At 48.4% G+C, this 14,070-nt stretch overlaps 1 protein-coding gene across 1 annotated transcript in view; it reads left to right on the top strand.

Annotated features, from left to right (window-relative positions):
• LOC119442365 (neuronal acetylcholine receptor subunit alpha-10-like) overlaps positions 1–14,070 on the top strand; it is a 175,269-nt gene that overhangs the window by 147,533 nt on the left and 13,666 nt on the right. The window contains exons 4-5 of the mRNA XM_037707220.2: positions 6,293–6,402; positions 9,106–9,286. Of these exons, the coding sequence (XP_037563148.1) occupies positions 6,293–6,402; positions 9,106–9,286 (291 nt within the window). The remainder of the gene's footprint in view (positions 1–6,292; positions 6,403–9,105; positions 9,287–14,070) is intronic.

Here is a 14,070-nt window from a genome sequence, read left to right on the forward strand (position 1 = left end):
GAGGGTTGAGCTTTATCGTTGCCTCACATGACACATCGCATCGTGGCAGAAGTGTTAAACTTTAATTGAATTACGGGGCTGTACGTGCCAAAACCACGATCGGATTATGAGGAACGCCATAGTGGCGTTCTCCGGATTAATTTCGACACCCTGGTGTTTAACATGTACCTAAACCTAAATGCACTAGTGAGTTTTTTTTTTTCGCTCCCGTCGAAATGCGGCTGCCACAGGCGGGATTGAACCCACGACCTCGAGCAATGCCATAGCCTTCAAGCTACCGCGGCTGGCACAGAAGTGCTGATTTGACGTGCGACCGCTTCCGTAGTGCAGCCTAAAGCATACGGTGGTTTAAAGTGGCTTTGCGTCTGCACACCCTGCGTCAATTGCCCGCTTGACAAATTTTGCAGGGTGTTTTTTTTTTCAGAAATACCTTCGGTTTGCCCGGAACCAATGTTTCCTTGCCTTTTCGCCTCATCTTTTTTCCTCTCCCGTGCTCCCCCTGTATGGGAACTGCGAGAGTGGCAAGGCTGTTATTCACTCGTTTCGCGACTGCGTCGGTTCTACCCATTCTCTGCCTCCTCTCCATCCTCCTGTCTACAGTTCTATCTACCTCCCCTCTGGATTTGCACGTTAGTAGAAAGGTTAGCGCTGCGGTTTCTATCATGCTTTTGAGGTGGGTCATGTACAATTATAGCTGTCAAGAGGCTGATTCGGCGACACCCAGCGAGCTCCATAGGGCACTGTGCACATGCGAAGCGATGGAAAGGTACAAACAAGTTTCTCGCGTAGACTTTCCTCTCTGCCACGCCCCTGCCATGTATATACACGCTCTGAACTATCCCCCGACGCGGCGTGCAAGACAACAGCAGCAGCAGCAGCAGCACAAAAGTCGAAGGAGAAAGCAAGAAAGCTTCGCTTTAAGATATAATGTAATGATAGAAATGCCTTTTTGTCCTCATCGGGTTAGGTGGTCGGTTAGGTGACTTGTAGATATCGTACCAACACGAGAATCGTTTCTAATGTAACGAGCTATGTGTCCAGTGGAACCGCAGCTGTAGCACACGGGAGGGTCACGGTTCACTGTATACTCCTCAAAACCAATGCTTGCTCTCTGTGGGCGGTAAGCGAGGTCGTTCTCTTTTGGGTAACTCGCCTCCGGTGTTCGCTGGGATCGGCTGTATCGGTCGTAATTGGGGTCCTGGTAGTAGGGTCGACGTTGCTCTGGTCGCGTCCCGGCATCATAAGTCACGGGGCCTTGGCGATAATAACGTGGCTCTGCCCATCGTGATCGAGCGTCAGAGGGAACGCCGCTTTCGTAGACAAGTGGTGGCTGTCGAGGCGGGAGTCCATAATCCGCGGGATACTCGGAGAAGGATGAAACAGTTGTTTCAACAGTTGGTGTCGAGCATGGGTGATGAGTATCGCGGTGAATCACTTGTGAGTGCAGGCTGAGCTCTTATCGAACTATTTGACGGATCGTTGAAGCAAGATCGAGCGACTGGTCGTTATCTATGCTTGCAACGGTCGTAACGTTGGCTAATCCACCAAACTTCGGCGTAACGCGCCTCGTCTTAAGGTGCTCGAACGTGCGGCAGTGCCGGATGACGTCGGCGACGGATGCCACGTTGTCTTTAGCGATCAGGAAGCTATAAACGTCCTCGGCGGTTCCTTTTAGGATGTGGCCGACTTTGTCTTCCGACATGCCAGAGTCCACCATGCTGCAGAGTTTTAACACTTCCTCAATGTAGGTCATGCATGTTTCTCCCGGCACTTGTGCGCGTTGTGAAAGCGTCTGCTCTGCCCTTTTCTTTTTCGTCCCGGAGTCACCGAAGCGCTCTTTGATTTGCGAAACAAATCTTTCCCATGTTGTGAATGTCTCCTCGTTATTGGAACCATACCACCCCTTTATCACGCAAGAAAAAACCAACCACTTGCGCAGTATTCCACTTGCGCTGCGATTTAACCTCATCATCCCACCTGACTTTCTGCCGTCCTCGACTGCGCTTCCCTTCTCTTGGTATCCATTCTGTAACCCTAATGGTCCACCGGTTATCCATCCTACGTATTACATGGCCTGCCCAGCTCCATTTCTTCCGCTTAATGTCAACTAGAATATCGTCTACCCCCGTTTGTTCTCTGATCCACACCGCTCTCTTCCTGTCTCTTAACGTTACTCCTAAGATTTTTCGTTCCATTGCTCTTTGTGCGGTCCTTAACTTGTTCTCGAGCTTCTTTGTTAACCTCCAAGTTTCTGCCCCGTATGTTAGCACCGGTAGAATGCAATGATTGTACACTTTTCTTTTCAACGACAGTGGTAAGCTCCCAGTCAGGATTTGGCAATGCCTGCCATATGCACTCCAACCCAATTTTATTCTTCTGTAAATTTCTTTCTCATGATCAGGGTCCCCTGTGAGTAATTGACCTAGATAAACATATTCCTTTACAGATTCTAGAGGCTGACGGGCGATCCTGAATTCTTGTTCCCTTGCCAGGCTATTGAACATTATCTTTGTCTTCTGCATATTCATCTTCAACCCAATTCTTGCACTTTCTCGATGAAGGTCCTCAATCATTTGTTGTAATTCCTCTCCATTGTTGCTCAATAGGACAATGTCATCTGCAAACCGAAGGTTGCTGAGATATTCGCCATCGATCCTCACTCCTAATCCTTCCCAGTCTAAGAGCTTGAATACTTCTTCTAAGCATGCAGTGAATAGCATTGGAGAGATTGTGTCTCCTTGCCTGACCCCTTTCTTGATAGGTATCTTATTATATGGACACTCAAAAGCAGATTTCTGCCGTCGGCGTCGCCGTCGCCGTCGCCGTGAGGTTCCGTATGACGTCAATGGAGATGAAATCGATGATAAGTGGTTCTTGAGGGAAAGGGAAAGGTTGGCGCTATCTTCTGCAGCCCTTGAGGGAGCACGGCTCAGCGCCAAAGATGAAATCGTCGTCGCGCGCCGAACGCTGTATGTGCGAGTGAAAGGGGGCGAGGGACGCGCGCTTTCACGGGGAGTGAACGCACGGCGGAGAACAAACGCGCGTTCTGCTCTGTGCTCCCTTAACGGCTGCAGAAGTAGGCGTCTCTTTCCTCCTTTGCAATCATCATATATGTAGAGCAAACGCGCCTTCTTCCGACGCGCAAGAGGCCATGGGGGAGGGGGAGGGAAGGGAGGCGACGCTTAGCTGCGGCACCAAGTGCCTATTTATATCAGAGGCTCCGGCAACAGTCACCAACGCCGCACGCCTTTTGAGCGAACGCGGGCAAAACGCCGACGGCGTCGACAACAGTTCTGCGTGTTGCCGGCGCTGCTGCATGTCCAAGTTTATACAGCTGATAAAGCTAATATCATTACTCCGTATAGCTCTCTACAAATTTGCTATCGCAATTGATGCTTCGCCTTTCAGATGAAACTGCGACTTTTATCAAACCACACCAACGCGGTACCCGCAAGAAAGAACACAACGTTGGAAAGCTGAGAAGTGCTATTCCACTTGTTGTAGGCGCTTACCCGTTTGTAATGGATGAGCCATTCATCGACGTCTTCGCCCGGCTTTCCGGCGAAGGGACGTGCATCTCGTAGTTGCTGGACAGAACTGGCAGGGGCTGCGACAGGCCGTTGCTCTTCCGCGTCGCGGGACATCTCCAACTCCGCTGGGCTCGGTGGAAGTCCAGCAAGGCGACGGCTTCGACGAAGAACTTGCGGTATAACCTCCGTCTTCGGGTGTCGATTACCCAGCACCTCCACCACAACTGTTACGGAGAGTTGTGCAGAAATGACTTTATTTACAGGAGATGGATGATGGTGACCGAGCAATCCGGCCTAGAAGCACTTCGTCCTCCTCTTCTTCCCAACTGCCTCTTGTATGCTCGTTACATTACCTCTCCAAACCGAGAGCAAGTATATAGCAATAGCCAGCAACAAGTAGTTCCATCCAACTTAACAGCGGAGAGCCGCCGACCGTGTGCGTCTCGTAGTGTGTGAGGGGCCAGCGAGAATATCGACGCACGGGAAGCTCGTCTCGCCAAAGCACGCACCAGCCACTACGAGAAGACGCCGAAGCTCGCGAGGCCCATCGCGCCTAAAAGCGTGATTTGTATCGGGCCCGCCAGGAGAAGCCTGACGTCGAGCAGCCTTTGGAGGCCCTGAAGTGGAGCCGAGTCACCCAACACAGACGCGGTCGGCCCGATACTTCCGAAAAATACAGTGGTTTTCCCCTACATTGCAAGGCGGCCAGGGATACCCGATGGGAGTCGACGTAATTGCACTGGAATGCGACGTGATTAAGATTCGAAATAAGTTACTAATGAACTTTAAGAAGAGACACAAAAAGGCAGAATAGAAATATATAATCGACATTTAATTATCGGATCACTTGAACAACCACCTTGTACTTTTTTTTAACGCCGACACTTGGTTGGCCCTATGTTTTTATTATTGTTTTACGCTTTTCTGCACTGAATAACTGCCAGATAGCCATCTCGTAATGGTAAATATTAATGTCAATCATGACTCGCGTAGGCTATAAATAGAGCAACTCTAACTCTTACATTTCCTTTCCCCTCGGATCTGGCTTTTACTTCGCCCCCACATGGCAGTGCTTGACGGCTGCACTCGGCTTCTACGGCACAGCAATTAGCAGAAACGGGGCCCTGACATTTGGTACATTCAGCATCGCACCAGGGCATCATTTTTCACAGCCTGCCGGTTCACCGGGCGTCATCGTCGGTAATGACCTCTCCGGCGACGCTGACAGTTCCGCCCAGTGAAAGAACCCTAGGGGCAGTTATGATCCCGGTGTCGAGAATAGCTCCTACGAACAGACGTCGTTTGCTTCTTGGCGGCATCATACTAGCCTGGAGCAGGCACGTACAATGCTGTGGCCTGTGAGCGTACAACGTTCGCGCCAAGACGAAGATTTGGTCGCGCTGCACAGGATATGCAGGCGCATCAGCTAAGCTAACAATTGACTCTACATGACTTCTTTCAACGACTATACACTTGACGAAGAATCTTGTGGCTATCTTATCCAGATTCTGATCTTTCGAGACCATCCTTCATCTGCAGGTCGATCACAGATTTATCGTCCAGTCTCGTACGCAAGCGAGCTTTTTTCTCGGTGTCAAAGCCTTTTTGTCCCTTAATGGAGGATGGCCTTTGTGTGCGGCTCTTACGAATCGCGTGTATAGCGCAGGCAGGCTATTCATCAGTTACATTCATCAATTTCACAATACACGGCTGCAGTACCAGCAAGACTGTGGGCTTATTGGACGTTTGGTAAATAGCTGGTGCGTCATGGAGAGCTGATATAGATTAGCGCGAACATTTATTTTTTATGCTTTCGGGCGCTTTCGACATTCGTTCTTTTCATTGAAAGTAAGGGGGTTGTTTGTTCATTTGAGTCAATATTACTTTGCCAACAATACTCTGCCAATATTTTTTACTACACTATTGGACACTCCCAGAGCATCCAAGAGTGTAGTACAGCACCACACGGACCACGTATTGATGACGGAAGCATTTTAGTCATTGGTCAAGAGCCACGAATGAATTGATCAACTCCGGGCTGTCCAGAAAGCCCACGATGCGGTGGTGAGGCTTGGCCTTCCCGTCCCACGTGGGAGCGACCCGCAGTCTTGCCCCTATAAAAACGGGGTGAAGATTCTTCCGGCCCTCAATAAATTTTACTAGCTACTATCTACCTACCTACACTATTGGACGCGATTCTAAAGACAAATATCCACGTATCGCGTCTTGTCGAAATGCTTAGTTCTTCCCATCCTGGAATTTCACCTTTCCATCTACTTAATCAGTTTCAGTTTTCTGAAGGTTATCAAGTTATAACTAATATAACGACGCTCATGGTTATCTTAAGCTGCACGACCGTGGTCTTTTCGTCTGGGTGTCAATTGTTCGGTGGCTGTTGCGGTGGCTTATGGCATACAGACGTGTTTAGATTTTCCGCTCTTTCTTTGTTCGCCATCTCTCTCTTTCCTGATTTCCTATAGCAGCATTTTCAAATACGATTTCTCATTGAAGCATGGCTCAAGACCATCGTGGTGGCTCAACGTCTATGGCCACTGCTGTGCTCACATCACATCAAAACGATTATGATGATGATAGCCAGACCTTCGATGGCCAATTTTTACATTATCTAATTGTTTAATTAACAACACAACAAGACCCTTGTACGTAACGAACTGTTCGATTCGGTGCGTACAGTCCTGTCAAATAATCTTTTCGCGATCTACACGGGTACTGTATCAATGGTATTCTTTCTCTTCCTTCAGGAGTGGTTCGACGAGTACCTCGTCTGGGACCCGTTGGAGTTTGGGAACTTCAGCAACCTCAGGCTGCCCTGCCACAAGATTTGGCTGCCAGACATCGTTCTCTACAACAAGTCAGTACAATATCATCTCTTGGAATTACATTTTCCTGCATAGATATTCCATCTGCAGTGAGCTAGAACAGCGACAAGGTGCCCCATACAGACACACAATGTCTCGGTGCTCAGTCACTATACATGTCATCTGGCTGCAAAAAAGAGAAAAAAAAGCACAGTTCGTGAGTCTACAATATCGACTAAGCTATGCCCTGTAGTGTCGTACCAGCACGTATTCTTTAACTGTTCTCGTGTTTACGGTACTATCACACAGTGCGTCCATGATTTAGTTCGCGTTGGTCATGCGCCATTGCGACATTATTATACTACTATTATTGTTATACTGCTACTGCTGCTATGACCACTAGAAACAGTGGCGGCGGCGGCAGCAGCAGCAGCAGCAGCAGCAGCAGCAGCAGTAGTAGTAGTAGTAGTTGTTGTAGTAGTAGTAGTATAGTAGTAGTAGAAGCAGCAGTAGTACTACTACTACTACTACTACTACTACTCTTACTAGTAGTACTAGTAGTAGTACTACACTACTACTACTACTACTACTACTACTACTACTACTACTACTGCTACTGCTACTACTACTACTACTGCCACCACCACCACCACCACCACTACCACCGCCGCCGCTGAGGAAGATGCACAACGCCCGCCTTCCTCGATGCAGAGAGGACATAAAGCGTATGGGGAAATAAATTGACAAGATAATTAATAGAGAAATATTACAACCATGAAAAAGCCACCACTATAGTACATTAAAAAACTACTCCTTCGTCCGCATAACACTGCACCGTAAAGAAAAAGTTAGATATACGAACAATTTACTGAAACAGATGGCAAAAGAAGTAATAGAATGAAATAGAGCAGAGCCTTAGAATCGATCGTAGTTTACAAATGCAATGATTAATAAAAACAGCACAAAACAGCTACGTATGACTAAAGCAACACACCTTGTTGGCCTTGAACACAAAACTTCATGCTCAGAACAACGACAACAGGAAACGCTGCAAAAAAAGAAACACATGACGATAAGTATACACAAAGAATGTAGGAGGCGTGCTACGGTATACTTTGGTCTGAATACTGGGAATGGTTAGGAAAGTGAGCATCAAAGGAAGCAAGCGCCAGTGTGGGGACAAGCTGGTTTGTGGGCGCGTAGGAACATTTCCGCGGCCTCGCGAGAACTGTTTGCACGCCGTTGCCGAGAGCGCCGCGCGCTCCATTGATTCGGAGCAACAGCAGGACGACAGTATATGATCAAGTGTCCGCCGGAACTGCGCCCAGAGCGGTGAACACGAGCCACCCTGACCGCGCTCCGAGAAGCAAATCGGAAGTTTGGCCTGACACTCGAACCAAGCAACGTGAGCCCTTTCTCTCCATCCACAAATGCAAAAGCGTAACAGCAATGGGCTGGGCGTTCGTCGCTTTCCTTCGGTGCTCTTGAGGGCTTGTCAATAATCGACCACACGACGCTTTTGCCGCTCGTCAGGCTACTACTCAGATCGTGAAGGAGACCCCCTTTAGTCGCATTAACAGCACCTTTGTGTTGCTGTGTTTCTGAGTTGACTTTCAGTATTAGTGTGGTATTAGTGCACTTATGTGCCTGGACTTTGTGTTATTGTGATTTGGAGTTGACATTTAATTTAATGCGTGTAGGTTCATACTTTCTTTCTTTTTTTTTCATACCTCTATGTGAAAAGGAGTAGCCGGCGCCAATTAAAGGCGCCAACATCTCCTAAAAACCATATAATAAAAAAAACAGCACCTCAAAACAAAAATTGAAAGATGGACTTGCAGGCCGCTAATTGTGCCGCTATTACGGTTCTCGGCCAGCTTAACGCTATAAAAGTTAAATAAGCTGTCTTGGCGATTAAAGAATACTATAGCAACATTAGTGTTCATATCATTCTGACATGTGCAGCAACGGTTAATGCACAGCCGGCCCACCGCATTTCGTTCATCGAGAGTGAGTGACATAACTTTATTTGAAATCCGGCGATTGGGAGGCCCGGGCCTGGAGGCGCCTAGATGGCCACTGGGAGCTGTTGCTCCCGCACGGCATCCATGGCTCGCTGGACGACCCAAAGTTGGTCTTGGAGTTCTGAGCTGAGCAGCGTGGCCGACCACCGCGCCCCTAGATTTTCCGGGGAGACTGCCATTTTTTCTTGATATATTTTACATCCCCACAACATGTGTTGAAGGATGGCTCTAGCAGACTTGCATAGCTTGCATATATCGCTGGCGTATATCTCGGGGTAGAAAGTATGCGAGTCCCGTGCAGTTAAAGACTTCATCGAGGGTGTCTCGCAAAGTTATCTTTCCGGCAATCTAAAAATCCACCGAGCGAAATCGGACGGACATCTGCTACAAACCTATTTTTCGCTTTGCGTCCGAAGGCTGAGGTCACAAAGCTTCGTTTATGAGAATCCAGTACGACTAATATACAAATTGGGGCTGTCTAACATGCGAGTTGTGTATACGTTCCAAAGATAGCGATGCGACATGACGTACTACGTATCTCTTCATGTCACACTTTACGAGAACCTTCCAGCACACTTCATTCGATTTCCTTGAGTATGATAGCAAAACGCCACGGCAGCACTAACTGACATAATTTGTTAAAATACTTGCTTACATACACGTCTTTTATTTTACACTCTCTTTCTCAAGCTCGCACCAAGCTACAAATGTCACTGTGTGCTCAACTCGCAGTGCGGACGACTACACGCGGGGCTATTTCCAGACACGCGCCATGATCGACCCCCAGGGCCGAGTGTTCTGGCCGCCACCCACCAAGTTTCGCAGCACCTGCCCAGTGGACGTGACATACTTTCCTTTTGACGACCAGGTGTGCACAATGAAGTTCGGTTCTTGGATCTACGACGGGCTTCAGGTGAGTGAAGCAGCACACCGTGTTTCTGTTTCCTCAAAGTACGCACGCTTGTCTCCTAGAGGACTCAAGAAACGCACCTCTCGATAGTGATGGCGCGGACGGATTGGGCACTCTTTTTCGCATTGTGGTCCTCATAAAAGAGAATTTTCAAACACTTTTCATCAATAGCTTTGCCCTCTAGGCTTCTAGACTATACTCTTTGTGCATGTACTAGGTGACATTTTTATCGTGAATCTACATAAAAATCATGTGTGGTAGAAAGTGTCATTCTGTCACATAAGCTATATCCATCTGATGTGACAGGGGCGGATGTTCCTTGCGCGCCAACTCGGAGTGTGGTGCTAACTAATTAACTTAGTAATTATTCGCTTTACGACACATGTATTAACGCAGGATTGAAAACGAGCATTAACGTAGTCGTATCTATTTAGCAGCAATCCAATGCTTGGCACTATTTTCAAGGAATATGTCAAAATCTACGGCGGAATGCATTGTTGTTGCAATTTAAACGTATCAGCACTCTAGCTTCAGCAGCTCCATTTCGGAGGCTAGAGCAGTTAGTTCTGTATTGGACGAATACTACGTTATGTACATCGCGAGGAAGGTGTTCTTGGGAGCTCGTTGTATACGGGCTTGTTCCATTCGCCTAAGAGACATCGCGCCTACCTTTCAGGCTGAATTATTGGCAGTTGTACTGAAAGTGTTTTTGTCTTTGTTGTCTGCCCTATTTTAGAACATTGATTTTTTTTAATATCTGCTTCGCTAATCACAACCAATTTATGAAACGTCCTAGAGGCTAGAGCACTGCACAGGCTCGGGCTTACCCGAAAGCCCGAGTCCGGCCCGGCCCACGGGTCGGGCCGGGCCGGGTAGGGCAGTTTTTTCGCGGGATCGGGCCGGGCTCGGGCACGGCATGTGCTTTTTGACCCGATCCGGGCCGGGCTCGGGTTTTCTGACGCGGGCCCGGGCAGGGCTCGAACTTTCTGGTGGTGTGATGTAACGTGCAACGAGTTATCCTCGCGCGTCTCGACCCTGAAAAACATGTCTTTTTCGGTCTCGGGCCGGGTTCGGGCCGGTTTCGAGCCGGGCTCGGGCCGGGCTCGGGCCTCAGGTAAAGGGGTGGCGGGCCGGGCCGGGCCGGGCGGGTAACGTAGATTATTTTCCGGGCCCGGGCCGGGCCCGGGTTTTGCCATAAAACTTTTGGTCGGGCTCGGGCGGGCAGCCCAACGTAAAAACGGGCCCGGGCTGGGCTGAAAAAATCGGCCCGTGCAGTGCTCTACTAGAGGCATTCTAGATTATTTCGTCACAAGACAATTACACATCGCTCATCTTTGAAAAGAAGTTTAAGACGGAGAACTAGGTGAAGATGGAAGATAGACCTTGCCTCAATTCGTCGTCTTTTCTTTTTTTTTTTTTCGAGCTCTAAGCGGCTTTTCAAGGATGAACCACTACCAACTCGCCCAGTTTGCTATTACTATAAACACCTCGTTCGTTTGGCGTGCGCGCCGGGCAACAAATGTTGTCCAAAATGAATTTGCTGATGCACTCGCAGTGGCATCCAGAGTTAGCCCTGTAATTTCAACTTTACCAACGTCTACGTTCGTCATTGAGGCGCCATTCTGAAAATTTGCTACTGCCAATAACTTTGCAAAATCTTCATCGCCCTCTGATTTTCTGCGTCTAAACTTTCCTTGGAAAAATAGATGGTGTTCCACTAGAAAGTTTGAAGCCCAGCATACAAAACTACGTTGTCGAGTTGTCCCACTTAAATTTTAGCTGCATAGGTCTCGTCTGCCTCCGTCGCTATTATGCCATTTTTGTGGTGAGAGCGAATCTCAAGAACATTCTTTCTTAGTATGTTGCCGGTTCACTGTTCAAAGGAAAATAAATTTGGGAGAACCCTTTCGAAATGTTGGCGTAAACTTGGCTCTTCCGATGGCACTTTCTTTTGATGCTACTGCTCTGGGTTTCAACCACAGGAACGTTTGTAATGCCATTTGCAATTTTCTGAGCGAGACAAGTGCATACTTTTTTGGTAATCTCATTGTTTTAACTGTAATATTTATTCATTCTTCACATCACATCTGTATCAGTAAACGCGATGTTTTAATATGTCCAGGTAATTCTTTGTCAACTTATATTCCAGAATTTTTTTTAATGTTTTGAACCCACATACTGCCAGATTCGCGGCCGATACATAGAGTGCGTTGCATCATTTCACTAAGGAACAGTCAACCAACTAATTTATCAACTCAAGGCATACACCCACCATGCGTGCACTTAATTGGGTGCAGTATAGAGAACTGAATCAATGGCTCGGCCACAGGAAACATGAAAAGCATTGACACGATGTACCCTGCTCTTTGCCTAGTATATAAGGCGGGTCATCGGAGTTATCACGGAAATGAGAACACATCTAGACAGAGACCCTACAGGCACCACGGCAAGAATGCAATAGGAAGCGAGAAAGGGCAAGCGGCACCATGCGGAGATAAAAGCAACACTGAACAAAAGAAGTGCCTCGGACTTCGTGGACAAAGCACGTTTGGTGTTTCAACTACAGGGATAACATGACAAGGCAGTTGTATAGGTACAATTCTATTGAGCCATGTTTCACTCGCTTTTGTTTCTAATTTAGCCCTTCGTAATATTCCCTACTGTAAACCAACAGACTGAGTGTGTTTCCTTGTGTTGGATGCATACGGCTGTGCTTTCCCGGTTTTGCTGAACTTTGTTTAGAAAACTGTTGCCTGCTAAGTGGGCTTTAAGATATCACAAATTTTGCTGAAACCAATGTTAATTTTTTTAATTGCGAGGTTTCGTAAACTTTATTTACCAATCTATACGTCAAGTGTACTCGTAGTTCTTTTGACGCCTGCGTGGACACGTACACTGTAATGCTTGTTACCTTGTGTACATGCCTTCCTGACAGCCTTATAATCCCTATGAGAATAGTTGGCATGCCGACAAGATATTTACGTTAAATATAGCTTTGTTGATTACTAGAAAGCGATAAAATGAGAAGGGATGACGGGGGGAGAGGGGGAGAACAGTGTAGAGTGTCGATAACACTCTACACTGGAATAATATTTCTGCTCTCCTCTAAGTGATGTTTCTCGGTAACAGACGCTGTCGGAGATTAGCAGATAACAAAGAAAAAGAATGGATCGTGGGCTGCTGCCTCCACGGCTGGCTCCAAGAAATGCGCGTACCTTTATCATCATCATGCTACCTTTTGTGCTCGTCTCTCGCCATTAAAGGCTTTGTTGAGTGTCTCGCGGATCCGTCTTTTCTGGCGACGCGACCTATAAGTGGCCGGCGTTTCGCAACGTATGGTGCCTAAACCCCCGGACAGCGAGCGGATCCCAACGGCGTGGACAAATAGAGAGGGCGCCGACGAGTTTCTTCTAGAAACTGCAGCTGGAGCAACCTGATCCTCATGGGAACCGCACCCAGAGAAGCAACGCGTGGAGCCGGCTACCTCACGAGCAAGTAATCCATGATCCTACCGAAACATGCACCGCCGGAAATCTAAACGCTCTGCTAGATGAACCCAATCAACCAAAATTAGGAATGAGGCGACGAAGCTGTTGGAGAGCGGCTGCAACGACCGTACGGCTTTCAGCAAGGTTCTAGACAAGCTCGTCGCCAGCCGTGACGAGCTTCGACGGATCAATGCCGAGCTTGAAGACGTGATTCCCATCGAGGATCTTGAAAGGGAGTACGAGTCTGCAGCGCATTATGACGACCAGACGCTTGAGACCCTGACTCACCTCCGGGGCCGGATCAATGATCTCAGCGTCGGCAGCACGGTGCAGACTCCTCCCTCGACGACGCTCAATACGCCACCTGCCCCAACGACAGCTCGTCTCCCAACACTAACCATCAAGCCTTTCCATAGGGACGTGTCAATGGACGTTGTTTTGGGAGCAATTCAATGGTGCTCTCCACGCGAGTACAACTCTGCGCACGACTGATAAATTCTATTATCTCCGCAACTACCTGGTAGGGGGAAACAGCAGTTGCCATTGCCGGACTACCAACGACTGAAGCGTGTTATGGGAGTGTCATCTATCTGCTAAAGAAGAGGTTCGGGCACAGGAGCCAGATTGTACAGCATCACTTCAGAGCGCTCCGCGAACGGCAGTCCGTGACGTCTCCATCGGATAGGAGGGAGTCGCGCAGGCTGTACGACGGAGTCCAGCTGAATGTCCGTGGCCTGATCGTCCTAGACGTTCCAACTAGCAGTTTTGCGGCAATGCTCTACGACGTTCTGCTTCAATCCCTGCCACAAGAAATCGTCGTGGCGTTCCACCGCCATAGCCGTCTCCAGGATGACGAACAAGGCACGGTACCCTCTGCTTCAGGGCAGGCAACCACAACGTCTTGCAAGAAACACGAGCAGCTCTTGTGATATACACAGATAGAGCTCGAAACACGAGAGCAGTGTGCTCTATCGGCGTCCTGCTTCAAAGGCGGTGGGTCCCACAGAAAGCTTGGGCCATTGTCATCAGTCCAGCATGCATCGGAAGAATGGAAACAAATCCGCAACAAATGTTTCTTTTGCAAATCTACAAGACATGCAACCGAGGCATGCAGCGCTACCTTGACTACGAGTACATCAAAGAAAAAGAACCAGCTTGCTCAAGCTATGCATTGCTACCGATGTACTATAAAGAGCCACCGCGCAAACGAGTGCCGGCGGAAGTTGGTGTGCGCGGCATGGCAAAGGCAGGCATGCTTCAACGATGTGCGACCCAGTTTTTCGAACGACAAGGGGCGAG

Source organism: Dermacentor silvarum, chromosome 2 (genome assembly GCF_013339745.2).
Source record: "Dermacentor silvarum isolate Dsil-2018 chromosome 2, BIME_Dsil_1.4, whole genome shotgun sequence".
NCBI lineage: Eukaryota > Metazoa > Arthropoda > Arachnida > Ixodida > Ixodidae > Dermacentor > Dermacentor silvarum.